The sequence below is a fragment of the Mobula hypostoma genome, chromosome 14 (assembly GCF_963921235.1).
Source record: "Mobula hypostoma chromosome 14, sMobHyp1.1, whole genome shotgun sequence".
Lineage (NCBI taxonomy): Eukaryota > Metazoa > Chordata > Chondrichthyes > Myliobatiformes > Myliobatidae > Mobula > Mobula hypostoma.
In genome coordinates this window covers 15,386,397-15,403,816 of record NC_086110.1, presented here as the reverse complement: position 1 = coordinate 15,403,816, position 17,420 = coordinate 15,386,397, and the positions used below count along the sequence as shown (strand labels likewise).

Below are 17,420 nucleotides of genomic sequence, written 5' to 3'. Positions count from 1 at the left end.
AGCACCTAAGGCAGGAGTTTTAGTGCCATGGACTCCTACCATTAACCAAGGGGTCTGTGGACCTCAGTTTGGGAAGGCCTGACCGAGGGTGTTCTTGGTGCTTTCTCTTTGCCTAAATGCTCCATATAACTACTATGCAGGGCCTTTCCCTTTGCTTAATGGATGTTTTTGTAAATTCACTGTTTTTATTTGATAATGTAGATTTTCCAGTAGGGGCCATTTGAGTTAAACAAACCAGAAAATGGTCTGTTAAAAGCCACGTGTCAGCCTTTCAGGCAATTGTTCTGAGTGGATGTTCCAGCTAAAGTAAAGGCAGCTTAGTGTTCAGTTCACTGGATAAAAGTCAGGAACTTTACACAATATTGTTCTACCTGTAGAACTTTCTCTATAGAAGATGTACCCCTCTTGGAGAACAGTTTTTAAAATTTGCCTAATATAGTATCAGAAATAGTGCTTTGAATTCTTTACTCCAAAGCATATTTTTCAGGTAATTTCCTTTTGTTCCCTTGTTCTGTTGGAGACAATTGGGCCGGGACGGTAAGCTGCAGTTAGCACAACACCTTACCGCACTGGCTGTAAGATTGGGGTTGCTGCCCGGAAGGAGTTTGTACATCCTCCCTATGACGACAGAGGTTTCCTCCAAAGGGTTAAGGTCAGGGTTATTAAGTTGTGGACGTGCTGTGTTAAAGCCAGAAGCGTGGCAACACTTACACAATCTTCACTAATTTGATTTGGTGCAAAACAACACTTCATTGAATGTTTCGATGTACATGTGACAAATAAAATTAATCTGTGAATCCTTGATCTTTGGAATGGTGCAGGATTCCATCTCTTGATCATGAACCCAGTGATGAAGGGTTGGTATGGTACACAGTTCCATCTCCTGTTCCTGGACCCAGTGATGAGGGGTTGGTATGGTACACAGTTCCACCCCCTGTCCCTGGACCCAGTGATCAGGGGTTGGTATGGTACACAGTTCCACCCCCTGTCCCTGGACCCAGTGATCAGGGGTTGGTATGGTACACAGTTCCATCTCCTGTTCCTGGACCCAGTGATGAGGGGTTGGTATGGTACACAGTTCCACCCCCTGTCCCTGGACCCAGTGATGAGGGGTTGGTATGGTACACAGTTCCACCCCCTGTCCCTGGACCCAGTGATCAGGGGTTGGTATGGTACACAGTTCCACCCCCTGTCCCTGGACCCAGTGATCAGGGGTTGGTATGGTACACAGTTCCACCCCCTGTCCCTGGACCCAGTGATGAGGGGTTGGTATGGTACACAGTTCCACCCCCTGTCCCTGGACCCAGTGATGAGGGGTTGGTATGGTACACAGTTCCACCCCCTGTCCCTGGACCCAGTGATCAGGGGTTGGTATGGTACACAGTTCCACCCCCTGTCCCTGGACCCAGTGATGAGGGGTTGGTATGGTACACAGTTCCACCCCCTGTCCCTGGACCCAGTGATCAGGGGTTGGTATGGTACACAGTTCCACCCCCTGTCCCTGGACCCAGTGATGAGGGGTTGGTATGGTACACAGTTCCACCCCCTGTCCCTGGACCCAGTGATGAGGGGTTGGTATGGTACACAGTTCCATCTCCCAACCATGAACCCTATCATTTGTGGCTGAAATGGTACATGGCTCCACCTCTTTGCTCTGGACTCCATCCTTTCGTAAAACTCAACAGACTACAATAGCAATCAACTCAGGCTTTGCTACCTGAGTGCTGTGATCTGGTGCAGATTCTGACATACAGCTTACTGGTCTTCCTGAGGAGGTCCAGATCACTGGCCCAGGAAGGGCCAAGAGCTCCTCGACTGGAACCAAAGCTCACTGCGAGTACTCAAGGTGCTCACTACTGCGTACAAGTCCAAGGAATAAAACTGCTGGGGTTAGATAAACAACGTATTTCTTTTTGACCTGTTGTACTGTGTGTATTGGAGCCAGAGAATCAGAAAAGTCACACAGCACAGGATCACACCCTTCAGCCCATCAAGTACTTATCTACACTATCGGTAGCATTGGCAAAATATGAATCTATTGGAATTCGACCAGAGTCCTTGTAGGGCACAGCAGGTTTGATAAGATGCATGAGAGATCCTGGAATCACCCAAATCACTGGTGTCATCGCATTCACTGGGTCCAGACCGAGCAGGGACAAGGGAGGCCATTTGATTTTGATGGGACGGTAGACAACACTGAGGGTTTCTGAGTCCTGCATAACCCAACCTTCAATTTATCCAGTCTCCTACGGAATTGCAATGATAACAACTCCTACCGGAAATCTGAGGGCTCTGCACCCTGCTCTGGGCCAAGGCTGCAGCCTGTCCTCGCTGTTACCATGGTGATGGCCCAGAGGCCCCACCATTTGAACAACAGGCCAGGATGTACCAAAAACATGAGAAATTCTGTAGATGCTGGAATTCCAAAGCAGCACACTCAGAATGTTGGAGAAACAAATAGCACTGTGGACATGAACAAACAATCGACGTTTCAGGCCAAGACCCTGCTTCAGGACTGGAAAGGAAAGGTTAAATGCCAGAATAAAAAGGTGGGGAGAGGGGAAGGAGGAAAGCTACTAGGTGATAGCTGAAGCCAACTGGGTGGGAAAGGTAAAGGTCTGGAGAGGAAGGAATCTGATGGGAGAGAAGAGTGGACCATAGGAGAAATGGAAGGAGGAAGGGCACTAGGTGAAGGTGATAGGCAGGTGAGAAGAGGTAAAAGGCCAGAGTGGGGAATAGAAGATGAGGCAAGGTGGAGGGAATTTCTTTTTTTACCAGAAGGAGAAATCGATATTCATGCAATCAGGTTGGAGGCTACCCAGATGGAATATAAAGTGTTGCTCCTCCACCCTGAGGGTGGCCTCATCATGGCATAAGAGGATGCCATGTTCTGACATGTCAGAATGGGAACGGGAATGGGAGTTAAGGTGCTTGACCACTGGGAATTTCCACTTTTGGCAGATGGAGCAGAGGTGCTCGACAAAGCAATCCCCCAATTTATGACAGGTCTCACCAATGTAGAGGAGGCCGCATTGGGAGCACTGGACACAATAGACTATCCTAGCAGATTCACGAGTGAAGTGTTACCTCTCCTAGAAGGACTATTTGGGGCCCTGAATGGAGGTGAGAGAGGAGGTGAATGGGCAGGTGTGACACTTGGGCCGCTTGTAGGGACAAATGCCGGGAGGGAGATTACTGTGGGACGATGAATGGACAAGGGAATCACAGAGGGAGCGATCTCTGTAGAAAGCAGAGAATGGGGGGTGGTAAAATGTATCTGGTGGTAGGGTCACTTTGGAGTTGGCAGAAGTTGTGGAGAATGTTCTGTTAGATGTGAAAGCTCTTGGGGTGGTAGGGAAGGACAAGAGGAACTCTATCACTGTTAGGGCAGCAGGAAGATGGGATGAGCATGGATGTTCAGGAAATGGTGGAGATGCGGGTGAGGGCAGCATCAGTGATGAAAGAAGGGAAACTCCATTCTCTGATGTCTTGGAAAGGAAAGGCTCATCCTGGGAACAGATGTGGCAGAGACGAAGGAACTGAGAAAAGGAAATAGCATTTTTATAGGAGACAGTTTGGGAAGAGGTATAGTCAAGATAGCCGTGGGAATCAGTAGGTTTATAAAAGATGTCAGTTGACAGTTTGTTTCCAGAGATGGAGACTGAGAGATCAAGAAAGGGGAGGGAGGTGTCAGAGATGGACCAAGTGAATTTAAGCACAGGGTGCAAGTTGGAGGCAAAGTTGATGAAATTGACAAGCTCAGCATGGGTGCAGGAAGAAGCACCAATGCAGTCACCAACTTAGTGGAGGAAAAATTGGGGAGTTTTACCTGGGAAGGCTTAAAACATAGACTGCTTTACATAGCCAACAAAAGCATACCTGGGGCCCATGTGGGTGTCCATGTCTACCCCTCAAGTCTGGAGAAAGTGGGAGGAGCTGAAGGAGAAAATGCTGAGGGTGAGGACTAGTTTTTGCCTGATGGAGGAGGGTAGTGATGGAGGGGAACTGATTGGGTGTTTTGGTGAGAAAGAAGTGGAGAGTTTTAAGGTCTTGATGGGGGATAGAAGTGCGTAGGGACTGAACATCCAAGGTGAAAATGAGGCAGTCAGGGCCAGGGAATTGAAGGTAAGTGAGAAGATTGGGAACATGGGAAGAGTTATGGATGCAGGTAGGAAGGGACTGAACCAAACAGGTAGAACACAAGTACACTGGGGCTGGAGCGGGCAGAGACAATGGGCCTACCCGAACAGTCCAGTTTGTGGATCTTGGGTAGGAGGTAGAAGTGAGCAGTGTGGGATAAGGGAACTATGACTTTGGTGGCAGTGGATGTGAGTTCTCCAGAGTTAATGAGGTCAGTGATGGTGTTGGAGACAGTTTTCTGCTGGTTCTGAGTGGGTTCTTCCCCAAGGGGTAGGCATGAGATGTCTGAAACTTTCTGCCTGGCCTCAGCAAGGTAGCGGTCAGGCCACCAGGATATGCCAGACCAGCTCCAGCCCTTGCCACCTTGAAAGCCAACAGCAACCCTCGTCTTTCCCACTCCCAGCCACTCTCTGGAATACGGCCAGAGAGCTCCCTGGATAATCTTGTTATGGGAACTCCATCTCATTTTGACGAACATTGAGAAGATTCATTCCATAAAAATTTACCAGAACTTGGTGCCTGATGGACTTTAAATTCATTGAATAAATTAATAATTTTCTTCCATTATCCCCATTAACTCTGGGCCTTACCTATCGTTATTTCCCTCTCTTTGGTTACCTGAAGCAGCTTGCTCCCTGCTGTCTTCCCTCAGCTAACTGCTGGAGTTGAGCTGGTTGCCATCACCGCGGCTGTCTGTTTCAGAACGCATTGGCTGTCAGCTGTCCTTAATGCGCAAACAATGCCTTCAGTTTAAACTTCAGTGAAGTTTGTGCAGTAAGCCAGAGGTCCCCAATCACTGGGCTGCAGACCGGTACCGGGCCGCGAGGGAACGATATGAGTCAGCTGCACCTTTCCTCATTCCCTGTCACGCACTGTTGAGCTTGAACGCACGCGAGGTCATTACCCGCGCGTCATCCATGTCAGCGCGGGAAGGAGATCAACTCCTGAAGCTTGCAAATGACGGTGGGCTGAAAAGTATGTTTGATATAACATCTCTACCGGCATTCCGGATCAATGTCAAGGCTAGATATCCTGAGATAGCCACGAAAGCACTGAAAACGTTGCTTCCATTTCCAACATATCTCTGCAATGAATGCAACGAAAACTAAATTGCGGAATAGACTGGACATAAGGAACCCCCATAACCCCCCGATGGGACCGTCTTGTTGCAGGGAAACAAGCCCAGGGCTCCCACTGATTCAGCGATATTGGTGTGTTGCAATGATTTTATATATTCATACGGGGGAAATATGTGCCGTGTGTTTAATATACAAACGTTACTTAAAATGTTAGGATGCTATTGACTGATATAACCATATAACAATTACAGCACAGAAACAGGCCATCTCTGCCCTTTTAGTCCGTGCCGAACGCTACTCTCACCTAGTCCCACCGACCTGCACTCAGCCCATAACCCTCCATTCCTTTCCTGTCCATATGCCTATCCAATTTTTCTTTAAAAGATAATATCGAACCTGCCTCTACCACTTCTACTGGAAGTTCGTTCAACACTTACTTCAAGCTCCCCTGATAATTGACTTATCACTATATTCATGCGAGGAAAATATGCGCTGTGTGTTTAATATTAAATTCATTAGATAAACCCTTTTAGAAACAAAATTGAGTGTATTAGCCACTTATCACCTATATTCTGGTTGTGATTAACACCCCCCCCCAGCAGAATCGCCAAATACGATTTGCAGAAAAAAAATCGGCAGGTACACGCATGCGCACTGGTGCCCGCGCAAGGCTTCATGGTCATTGTAGTCTTTCTCAGGGTAAACACAACGCGTTTGACTGTTACTCTTGTCCGTTGGCAACCCTACCCCACCACCCCCCGGTCAGCCAGTCCGCAAGAATATTGTCAATATTAAACCAGCCCGCAGTGCAAAGAAGGTTGGGGACCCCTGCAGTAAGCTCTTGGTAAATACAGCACTTAATTCTGCTGAACAGACACAAAATGCTGAAGGATCCCAGCAGGTCAGGCTGCATCTATTTCGAGCTGAGACCCTTCACTTATCATCTGCAAGCTTGGATACCTTCCCCTCTCCTCACCTTACTCTGGCTTCTTCCCTCTTTCTTTCCAGTCCTGATGAAGGGTCTCGGCCCGAAAGGTTGACTGTTTATTCCTTTCCATGGATGCTGCCTGACCTGCTGAGTTCTTCCAGCACTTTGTGTGCGTTGCTGCCGAATCTCTTGTGTTTATTAGTACTTCATTCTGTTGCTTATTCCATCTTTAGGTTGAATAATCTGTGATTTAGTAAATAATTATCATCTTTTAGTTCCAATTTGTTTGGGGTATACAGTTTATCACTTAGCTGTGCCATCCAAGTATTTGAAATGATACTTTGTGAAATTCCTAAGTTACGTGTTGATATTACTCAGAAGAATGTGTTGTAGTGATCAATCTCAAATTTCCCAATTCACATTCCCTTCCTTAGTCATCACATGGCTTCACCAAGGGGCGGTCAGTGGGGAGCCTGCTGAATTATGTTCCACTGTCAGTGAGGGTTTTTACTTCTATCTCTTTCATCTCTGTCTTACTGTCATCGTTGTCTCTTTATTTCAAAGACTTTGTGTGTGTGTGTGTGTGTGCGTGCGCGTGTGTTGGCGCACGTGAGGTTAGGTTATTGTATGTGTGTGAAGAGGGAGGTAAAGCACAGCTATTTCTCAGATGACACCACTTTGTTTGGAGGAAATACCGATGGGGGTTGTGTCCGCAGAGTATTGATGACAACCTGTTGCTCTGAACTGCTCCCACCTGTCTAGGTTAATGCTGAGCAGTTGGGAGTAGATTGAGACCCTCATGCTGTGAAGCGCTTTGATGTTCTTTGGCAACTTCGTTCAAAGCTTTTTAACCTCATGCGATCTTAGCTTGAAATGTAAGTGGAAACATTACCTGAATTAAATGTACAAACTGGACAGGAGGGAATCTCCAAAGAGCAAGAGGAGGGCCTAAATGCTTTTCAGGGGTGACCTTCCTTTGACAGTTGAGTCCATACTCCAGTCCTCATCGAGTGCTCGGCGGTGGGAAGGTGAGCCGCTCTAACTTCCTGGGCGTCTTCATCAGAGGATCTATCCTGGGCCTAGCACGTCAATCTTCATCAGAGGATCTATCCTGGGCCTAGCACGTCAATCTTCATCAGAGGATCTATCCTGGGCCTAGCACGTCGATCTTCATCAGAGGATCTATCCTGGGCCTAGCACGTCGATCGTCATCAGAGGATCTATCCTGGGCCTAGCACGTCGATCTTCATCAGAGGATCTATCCTGGGCCTAGCACGTCGATCTTCATCAGAGGATCTATCCTGGGCCTAGCACGTCGATCTTCATCAGAGGATCTATCCTGGGCCTAGCACGTCGATCTTCATCAGAGGATCTATCCTGGGCCTAGCACGTCGATCTTCATCAGAGGATCTATCCTGGGCCTAGCACGTCGATCGTCATCAGAGAATCTATCCTGGGCCTAGCACATGAATCGTCATCAGAGGATCTATCCTGGGCCTAGCACGTCGATCGTCATCAGAGGATCTATCCTGGGCCTAGCACGTCGATCGTCATCAGAGGATCTATCCTGGGCCTAGCACGTCAATCTTCATCAGAGGATCTATCCTGGGCCTAGCACGTCGATCTTCATCAGAGGATCTATCCTGGGCCTAGCACGTCGATCTTCATCAGAGGATCTATCCTGGGCCTAGCACGTCGATCTTCATCAGAGGATCTATCCTGGGCCTAGCACGTCGATCTTCATCAGAGGATCTATCCTGGGCCTAGCACGTCAATCTTCAACAGAGGATCTATCCTGGGCCTAGCACATCGATCTTCATCAGAGGATCTATCCTGGGCCTAGCACATCGATCTTCATCAGAGGATCTATCCTGGGCCTAGCATGTCGATCTTCATCAGAGGATCTATCCTGGGCCTAGCACGTCAATCTTCATCAGAGGATCTATCCTGGGCCTAGCACATTGATGCAGTCAGGGAGAAGGCACACAAGCAACTCTACTTCATTAGGATTTTCAGGAGATTTGGTATGTTACCAAAGACTGCTGAAAATTTCTATAGATGTACAGTGGAGAGCTTTCTGACTGGCTGCATCACAGCCTGGTATGTAATCTCCAATGCACAGGAGGCTGCAGAAGGGTGTAGACTGAGGGAGCTCCATCACAGGCACAACCCTCGCCGCCATTGAGGATATCTTCACAGGGCGCTCCCTCAAGAAGGCAGCATCCATTACAAAGGGACGTACCCTCTTGTCGTTACTACCATCGGGGAGAATGTGCATGAGCTTGAAGACCCACATTCGATGTTTTAGGAGCAGTTTCATCCCCACCACCATCAGATTTACCAACGGTTCGTGAACGAACCTGTGAGCACTACCTTGCTATTCCTTTTCTTTCTGCAGTATTGATTTATTTTCCAATTTATAGTGATCTTAAGTCTTTGCACTGAACTGCTGCTGCAGAACAACTAATTTCACATCATACTGCAAAAGACAGTGATAATACACCTGATTCTGATTTGGGTTTCGTTCACTTTGTGGAAAATCAGCTGAACAGACAGAGGTAATAGAAAATGGCCGCCAGTCCAACCTGCTTCAGTCTCCTGTCTAACCCGAGGAGGGAAGATACAAGAGACTGCAAGTCCTGGAACCAAAAGCAACAGATGGACAGCTGGAGGAACTCGCCGGCCAAGCAGCATTGGGCCCGGAAAGGAATTGTTGACATTTTGGATGGAGTTCCTGTGTCAGGGCCAAGTATGGAAGGAAAGTTAGCCAGTGAAAAGGGGAGGAGGGGAGGGGGGAGTGGTGAGATGGGCCTGGGAGGGATGATGAGCACTTTATAAAGCAAAGGGCTACATAACAGAGAAACATAGTACATCTGTCCGTTTCACTTTTTAATAACAAACCCCATTTCCAGCATTTATCCCATGGTGCTTGCCCTGCTGGGTCTAAGCCCACTCCTGCTACATTAACACACAAAAATACAGCAGTCTTGAAGAATGTGTACTTGGGTTTACCACAGTGTAAGCACCAGACCCAAGCTGTTGTCTGTGTAGGAGGGTTTATCCCAGGACTTCCAAGACTCCCTAAAGATGCTGATATGGATGCTGCTCCCAAGGCTCCACGCTGTTCACACGCTACTGAAACCTTCTTGTGACCAAAATGAGGAACTGCGACAGGTCCCAGCTCAGCCAGTTCCTGAAAACATTTAAACTACGCAGACGCTGCAAATCTGAAATAAAACCTGCCAGAATCACTTAGCAGGTCATCTATGGAAAGAGTAGGAGAGTTAATGTTTCAGGTCAGTGTCCCTAGATGCTACCTGACTTCTTCTTAAGCCCATTACCCCTAATGGGGCCTAGGCCGCCGACAGTAACTCGCCAGGGTCCTCTGTCCTGGGCCTAAGGTTTATCAGCCCTGTGGCATCTGCTTTCAGCACACAACTTCATGTGTCTCCTAGGCAACGATCCTTCCTCTCCCAGGGATGAGGCCTTTGTGGTTTCTGTCATGGTTTCTGTAGCTCTGGGTGGGAGTGCTGGCCCCTGCCCAACCCCCCTCCTTCCACTGCCGGGCGTGGGACCGTCTGTGCTGCCTGAATCGCCGGATATGTATGGCACCTTCTGCTTTCACTTGATCCAATTTGGTGACTGATCAGTTCCAGTCCCACAGAATAGTTAAAGGTCTGATAAAGGGTCTCACCCCCCTAAGCATCTGTTTACACCTTTCTCCTCCACAGATGCTGCCTGACCCTCTTGAGTTCTTCCGGTGTTCTCTTTCTTGTTCCAGACTCCATACTCACCTGTCGCTTTTGTCTCTGTGACCATTTACCTTGCACGAGGCAATATTTAGGTGAGCAGATAATAAACACAAGGTCTCTGTGATCACTGGTACAGGTAATGTTAAGGCCGCTGATTTCAGTTGTTTGTAACAAAGAGTATTTTTCTGACACAAAAATACAATGCCACAGTGAACTGTGTCAGTCAGCCCAACAATGAGACGTCGTGAAAGGTCACAGTTAGGGAGGTGAGACATGAGTTGGGTGATGATCTCAACAAAACTGAGGAAACTTCTCCTTGATGATTGTGGGTCTGTGATACAGATAGCATAGGAGTTACAGTCTTGACCGACGGCAGTTTCTAGTCCTTCAGAGTTGTTCCTTAAATCATTTTAAAGTGTTAATGAACAGATATTCACATGGCCTGGGAGAGTTATGAATCCTTGTGGAGCAGAAGATACTGGTTGATTCTGAGTTCGTGGTCCTTCACTTGATGTTTGTGCTGAGGATGAAATCTCACCTGGAGTTCCAGCCTTTGATGGTTTTCCAGTGACTCTCCCACCATTTGGGCTGGCAACTGGGCCAGCAATTCTCAATCTCTGGCTCTCTAAACGGGTGCTGGAGGACTGCTGCCGATCATAGAACAAGGCACTGGCTTGCTGAAGAGCATTGACAATGTGATTACCTTGTTACTCTTCTTTCTCTTGACCCAATGGCCTTGATGCTGTTCGTTCCCACAATGTGATTGGCTCATTGCTCATCCTGACCATAGCCTGATTGGTTTTGACACTGCTTTCTCGCCATGTGATTGATTCATTGCTCATTCTTACCAAGTACCATGGTCTGATTGGTTTGTTTCTGTCTTTTCCCATAATGTGATTGGCTTATTACTTTGCCTTGCTGATTTGGTTTGCTGCTGTCTTGCACTGAAAGGTTTTCTTTCTCCCCGCAGGCCGATGCCAAGATGGTGTGCGATGTTGTAAGTCGAATGGAGGATACAGAGCCGTTCTCCCCAGAGCTGCTGGCTGCCATGAAGCGAATTTGGACTGATTCCGGGGTAGTGGAATGTTTCAGCCGTTCCCGTGAATACCAGCTTAATGATTCGGCGCAATAGTGAGTATTTACGCCATTCACTCTATCGATGACACGTGTAGAGTTCACCTTCGATCTTGGGTATGTGGGGATACGCCAGTGGGCAGTGTCAGTCCCAGAGAATGGACACCCCTTATCGACCAGCCTCACATCACAGCTTGGGAAGCACGTAAAGTGTGGAAGCATTAAAACAAAACATGACAGTACCCCACCTAGGCTGGAGGAAATGGGTAACAAAATGACCAATTCTATTATCAAATTCTATTAATAAATTCTATTGCATTTCTTTTTCCATGTAAATGCCCATTAGAAAATATATTTAAAGACAGTATTTGGTAACATACTATATATGGTTGATTGATAATGAATTTACTTTGAACTTTGAGAAGTTAACAGTTTATTCTTCTCCACCTCTCCACCTGCTGAGTTCCTCCAGCATTTTGTGTGCAATGGAAGGTGCCCTGGGTTGGCCTGATGGCGCAGGTCTGAAAGAGGGAGAGGTGGAAGACTGGGAGAGGCATGGCTCGGAGGTGAGGAACTTTATGGGATCGATGAGCAATCAGGCTCGGGCACTGGTCTAGTTCCTTGATGCTGGTTCAAAGTCCAACAATTTAAAGATAAAAGTACATTTATTAACAAAGTACATATATGTCACCATACGCTAACTTGAGATTCATTTTCTTGCAAGCATTTACAGGAAAAAAGAAATTCAATTGAATTTTATGAAAAACTGTACATAGACAAACAAAGACTGACAGGCAATTATCGGGCAAAACGGAACAAATTGGAAATAAAAATAACACAGAGAACAGGAGTTGTAAAGAGTCCTTGAAAGTGAGTCTGTAGGTTGTGGAATCAGTTCAGAGTAGTGGTGAGTGAAGTTATCTACATTGGTTCAGGAGCCTGATGGTTGTAGGGTAATAACTGGTCCTGAACCTGGTGGTGTGGGAGTTAAGGCCAATTTATACTTCTGCGTCAAATCTGCACCATGGGTATGGTGTACCCTACGCCGTAGCCTGACATGCACTTCCCCAAAAATGTAACTATGCGTTGCGGCGACGCAGACACAACAACTGTGATTGGTCCGCTTGGTAGCATCGTGTTTCTTCCTACGCTGCAACAGCTTCCCATTGGGCGACTGAAGGGCAGGGAAGGAACTCTGGCTGCAAGGTTTTCCATAAAGCTTTACAGACCTCCGAAATTATGGAGGACCCTGTGCTTGACGCCAGTTTGTAGCTGCTACAGCCTGTTGACTTCCACCTGAAGCTAAAACTCGAATGGTGATTGCCAGTCTCTGAGTATATTGTGCGTACACTGATGTGAAATAAATGGAGACAATGAACCAATCGTTAATTCTACCTGCCGACATCTGAAAATATTTGAAATTCATTTCCTCGTCCGTGTCTCTCAGTGGCCAGACAAGCACAGAGAATTCACCCTCCTTCAGTTTCAGTCGCCATTGTTTGAAGTTTGCGTTTCTTTGTGTTGAGTTTCAACACGAAGAAACTCAACGCAGTGGTATAGAAACCCCACCGCCAACTAGCGTTTTGGCGGTGAATTGCAGAGCGACGCAGACCCACCAACGCACAAGTATAAATGCTCACAATGGTGGCGGCTACTACACAGAAGTATAAATCAGCCTTTAGGCTCCTGGACCTCCTGCCCGATGGTAGTAGTGAGAAGAGCATGGCCTGGTTGTTGGGGTCCTTGCAGATGGGGACGTGGTTTTCATGTGGCAGTGCTCCACGTGCGTGGTCTCAGTGGTGGGGAGAGACTTGACTATGATGGTCTGGGCTGGGTTGCAGAGTTGAAACTGGCTTGCTGTGTTGCAGAAAGCATGGAATGTGGGGAAAGGAGAAGCTCTTGGAGCGTCTCAGAAATAAATCCATTCAGGATTCACAAGCTGCAGCTCGTTGTAAATGGGACTGCTGGCTACACAGGTCGGTTGGGTGGTAAAGAAAGCATGTGGCATACTTGCCTTTATTAGTAGAAGAATGGAGTTGAAGTGTCGGGAAGTTATGTTGCAGCTTTATAACTCTAGTTAGACCCCATCCAAAGTATTTCATTCAGTTCTGGCTGTCTCATTATAGGAAGGATACGGAGGCTTTGGAAGAGGGCATAGAGGATTTAACAAGACGCTGCCTAGATTAGAGGGCATGTGCTAGACAGAGACATTTAAACTGGGGTTCTCTAATAGATGTTTGTAAGATTATGAGAGGCATAGACAGTCAGTATTTTTCTCCCAGAATATAAATGCCTAAAACCATAGGGCATGCATTTAAGGTGAGAGGGGGTAAGTGCGAAGGAGATCAATGAGACATTTTTACACAGAGAGTGATGGGTGTCTGGAGTGGTGTTGGAGACAAATATGATAGAAGCAATCAAGAGGCTCTTGGATAGGCACGTGAATATACAAGAAATGGAAGGATGTGAACATTGTGTAGGCAGATGGGGTAGTGCAGTTTAGCATTTGATTCCTGATTTAACATTGTAGGACAAAGGGACTTTTCCTGTGCTTGGGACAGTGTATCCAAGTCATGGACAGTTGCTGAGGTTCACAAGGGGGTGGGAGGTCCATATCATTGCAGGACGTTCTACACAAAGAGTACAGTGATACTACAGTGATGGTTCGAGGGAGGTAGATAAATGCATAGAAAGGGTGAATGCACTCTGTCTTGTTCTCAGGGTTGGGGAGTGAAGAACTGCAGGGCAGTGCTTTAAGGTGAGGGAGGAAGGGTTTAATAGGAGCCTCTCTACATATAGGATATGTGGAATGAGCTACCAGGGGAAGTGGTTGAGGCAGGTACATTAACAACTTTGAAAAGACAATTGGACAGATACATGGATTGGAAAGGTTAGAAGGTTATGAACCAGACATGGGCAAAGGGAGTAGATTGGAAGGACATCTTGGTCACTATAGACCAGCTGGTCCAAAGGGACAATGCCTGTGCTGTATTAGAGTTAAACGCAACCTGAGCAGTTCCACAATCTGGGATATTAACTAAGTCTGCAGATGAGGGACTAGATGGCATAGATATAATCGAAGGAATAAGATAGGTGAAACAAGCAACCTGCAGGATGTGAGTAACCAGTACAGGGAACCCAGTCAAAGATTAGCAGGGAGAAGAAAGAGTGTGGGTTGATTTTAGGAATTTAAAACTGTCCACTTTAACCCCACCAATCTGGACCTTTCCCAACACTAATGCTAGTCTCTGGGACATGGTGGCCAGCTCAGGCCAATCCCGCTCCTATTTTTAACCCTTCACTCGGCTTTAGTGGTGAAATTCATAACCGTTTTGAATTTACTACCGAAAAGGTAAATCAAGGAAATACAAAAGACAAAATAGAAATCGGTGAGTGGTTCTTGGCCTTGTGTGACAGAATAAGAGCAGTGATAGTGAAATGACAGCCATTTGGCATCTCCTCCATTGGGAGTAATGCAAATTAAGCTGGAGCACAGTTACCGCCCCCTGCTGGTATATCAGGCTCCTGCAGTGTCCATCTGGTGCCACCAGGTGTTGCTGGTGAGCTGTGGTGGTGACGTGGAGAGGATGCTCACAAACAAGAGAGAATCTGCAGACGCTGGAAGTCCAAGCAACACACACAAAATGCTGGAGGAACTCAGCAGGCCAGCCAGCATCTATGGAAAAGACAGCCGATGTTTTGGGCCAAGACCCTTCAGCAGGACTCCTGCTGAGCAAACAGTCGACGATTTTGGCAGGACTCCCGCTGAAGAATCTCGGCCAGAATCGTCAACTGTTTGTTCATTGATGCTCCTGAGCCACCCTTCCAATTTTCATTTGTTTACTAGCCTAAAAAAGCAAAAGACCGCGAATGCTGGAAATACTAAGTAAAAACAAAAATCGCTGAAAACATTCCATAGTTCAGGAAGCATCCACCAAGGGGAAGGGGGTTAACTTGTCAGCACGTTGCCTGTTCATCGGATTCTGATCAACTTTATTCTCCAAATACATTTACACGTATTTGCGGTGGTGTGTTGGCGCGACATGCAACAAAGAACAACATTCAACAATTATAAAGAATAGCGAATTGTATAAAAATAAAGATAGAGATTAAAGTATGGATACGGAATAAAATATGCATAAATACATATACATAATGTATTTTACATTGTACACATAAAAAGTAGTTTAAAGTGTTTGCAGTGCAGTGACTGAGCTAATAGAGGGGTGGGGAGGCTCGCTAGAATGGTTAAGCAGATTAACTGTCTGGGGGAAGAAAATGTTAAGATGACATAGAAACATAGAAAATAGGTGCAGGAGTAGGCCATTCGGCCCTTCGAGCCTGCACCGCCATTTATTATGATCGTGGCTGATCCTCCAACTCAGAACCCCGCCCCAGACATGGTTTCTGTTTTAAGTGCTTTCCAGAAGGGAGCTTTTGGAGAAGGCGGTTTGCTGGTGGGTAGTGTCCACCATGATTTTACCGCCTGTTTCTTTGTCCGGAACACATGGGAATGCTGCAGTAATGGAGACCACAGTGAGTGGCCCTTCCTGCCCACCTGACATCTCACTGTAGTCTTTGTACACTCTGAGAGGATGCCACAGCAGGCCTGATGTGAGGATGCTCTCTATGATGGCAGTGGAGATGAAAAGTTATCGACCCAAAGTGTCCAATCCAGTTAAAAATAGTTTAAAAATCTGCTGCTGAGATAATCGCATTGCAGAGGCTCCTGTTGGTGTTTTAGCTACTGAGTGAAATTGTGGAACAGATGTACTTGGCGTGACGTCAATTAACAGAATCCCCCGCAACAACATTGATTGGAGCTAGTGTTGGATATGCAGTCTTCTTTGTAGGTTTCTTCTCTTAATTAGACAGTGGGTTCCTCATGCAGGCTCTGTCAAAGAATTCCACTCATTTGAAATGCACGTTCTCATTCAGCTGAGCCTCCTTAGGTGTGAGGCTGGAGCACATCCCAACAAAGTGGTTGCATCAGACCCCGGGATCTCGGAGGCAGCCAGGAAATCCTAGTTTACTGGGAAAAAGCCAGCACCCCAAATATTAACCACAGCTGCACTGGCCGTGTCATGTGATTCCCAAAAAGGAACCCATACTTTGCAGCAGGAACGGTGCTGAGGCTGTTAACTCTCACTAGGGGCAAACCTGACTCCAGCTTCCAGTATCTGCAGCACTGGGACCGGGAGACCTGCAGGATGCTCTCCCAGTTGCTTGCTTTTTTATCGAGCCACTTGGAGATGTGGGGTGCATGAAATCGTGCACTTAACCCATAAACTTGTCAGAAACGTTGAGGTTAGGAAGTGGATTCTTTTTATACCTGTGTTCATTCAAAGGATGTTGGCTTCACAGCTGAGCCGGATTTTAGCTTCCTTCCCTGGGATGTCGAAGGTCACGGGGAGAAGGCAGGAGAATGGAGTTGAGAGGGATAATAAATCAGCCATGATGCTGCAGACTGAACTGGGCTGAACAGCCTAATTCTGCTCTTATGTCTTATGGTCTTATTGTTGTTGAGAAGATGGCAGTGAGCTGACCACCTGAAGCTTTGCAAACCATGGGGATGGGGATGGATAGGGACAGAGATGTATTTCCAAGTCAAGATAGTGTGTGAGTTCCAAGTAACAATATGGCCATGTTTTTATTGCCTTTGTTCTTCTAGAGCAGGGGTTCCCAGCCTGGGGCCCACAGCCCCTTTGCTTAACGGTATTGGTCCATGGTGTAAAACAGGTTGAGAAGCCCTGTTCCAGAACAACAAAGAGCATGAGTTTGGAAGGTGATGCATAAAGAGTGTTCTTGGCTGTCAGACCAGGTTCTCTTTCAGTTTCATGAGAGTTGCGGAAGCAGAGTTTATCCAGACAATGGAGAGTATCCCATTTTATTTCCAGTCTTGAACCTTGTAGATGGTGAACGGGCTTTGGGGAGTCAGGAGGTGAGTCACATCCCACAGGATTCCCCCTCTCTGACCTGCTCTTGAAGACGCATTCTGTCAGTGTCTGCTCCCATCCAATGTCTGGTCGACATTGGTAACACCCAGCATATTAATAGTGGGAAAGTAACATTAATATTAATTCCCCCATGTACATTGAGACATGCAACGTATCAACGTCCAACGTAGTCCAAATACGTGCTGGGGACAGGCCGCAAGTGTCACCATGGTTACAGCACCAACCTGGCATTCCCACACCCTACTGACGCTTACAAGTAGGTCTTTGGACTTGGAACAACTAGAGAAAACCCACACGGTTACGGGGAGAAGGTACAACCTGCTCACAGGCCGCAGTGGGGACTGATCCCCTGATCACTGGTGCTGAAAAACGTTATGCTAACCACTCTGCTACCGTGACATCCATTCTAGGCCACCATACTACTCATTGTTCATTGTCTGGCAAATGGTACTTGTCACCCATGGGCCCAGGCCTGGATACTATCCAGATG

The 17,420-nt window shown here is 47.0% G+C and overlaps 1 protein-coding gene across 2 annotated transcripts in view; it reads left to right on the top strand.

The window, feature by feature from the left end:
• gnao1a (guanine nucleotide binding protein (G protein), alpha activating activity polypeptide O, a) overlaps nt 1-17,420 on the top strand; it is a 302,643-nt gene that overhangs the window by 195,803 nt on the left and 89,420 nt on the right. For both annotated transcript variants that reach the window (XM_063066714.1, XM_063066715.1), the window contains exon 4: nt 10,870-11,030. In XM_063066714.1, the coding sequence (XP_062922784.1) occupies nt 10,870-11,030 (161 nt within the window). The remainder of the gene's footprint in view (nt 1-10,869; nt 11,031-17,420) is intronic.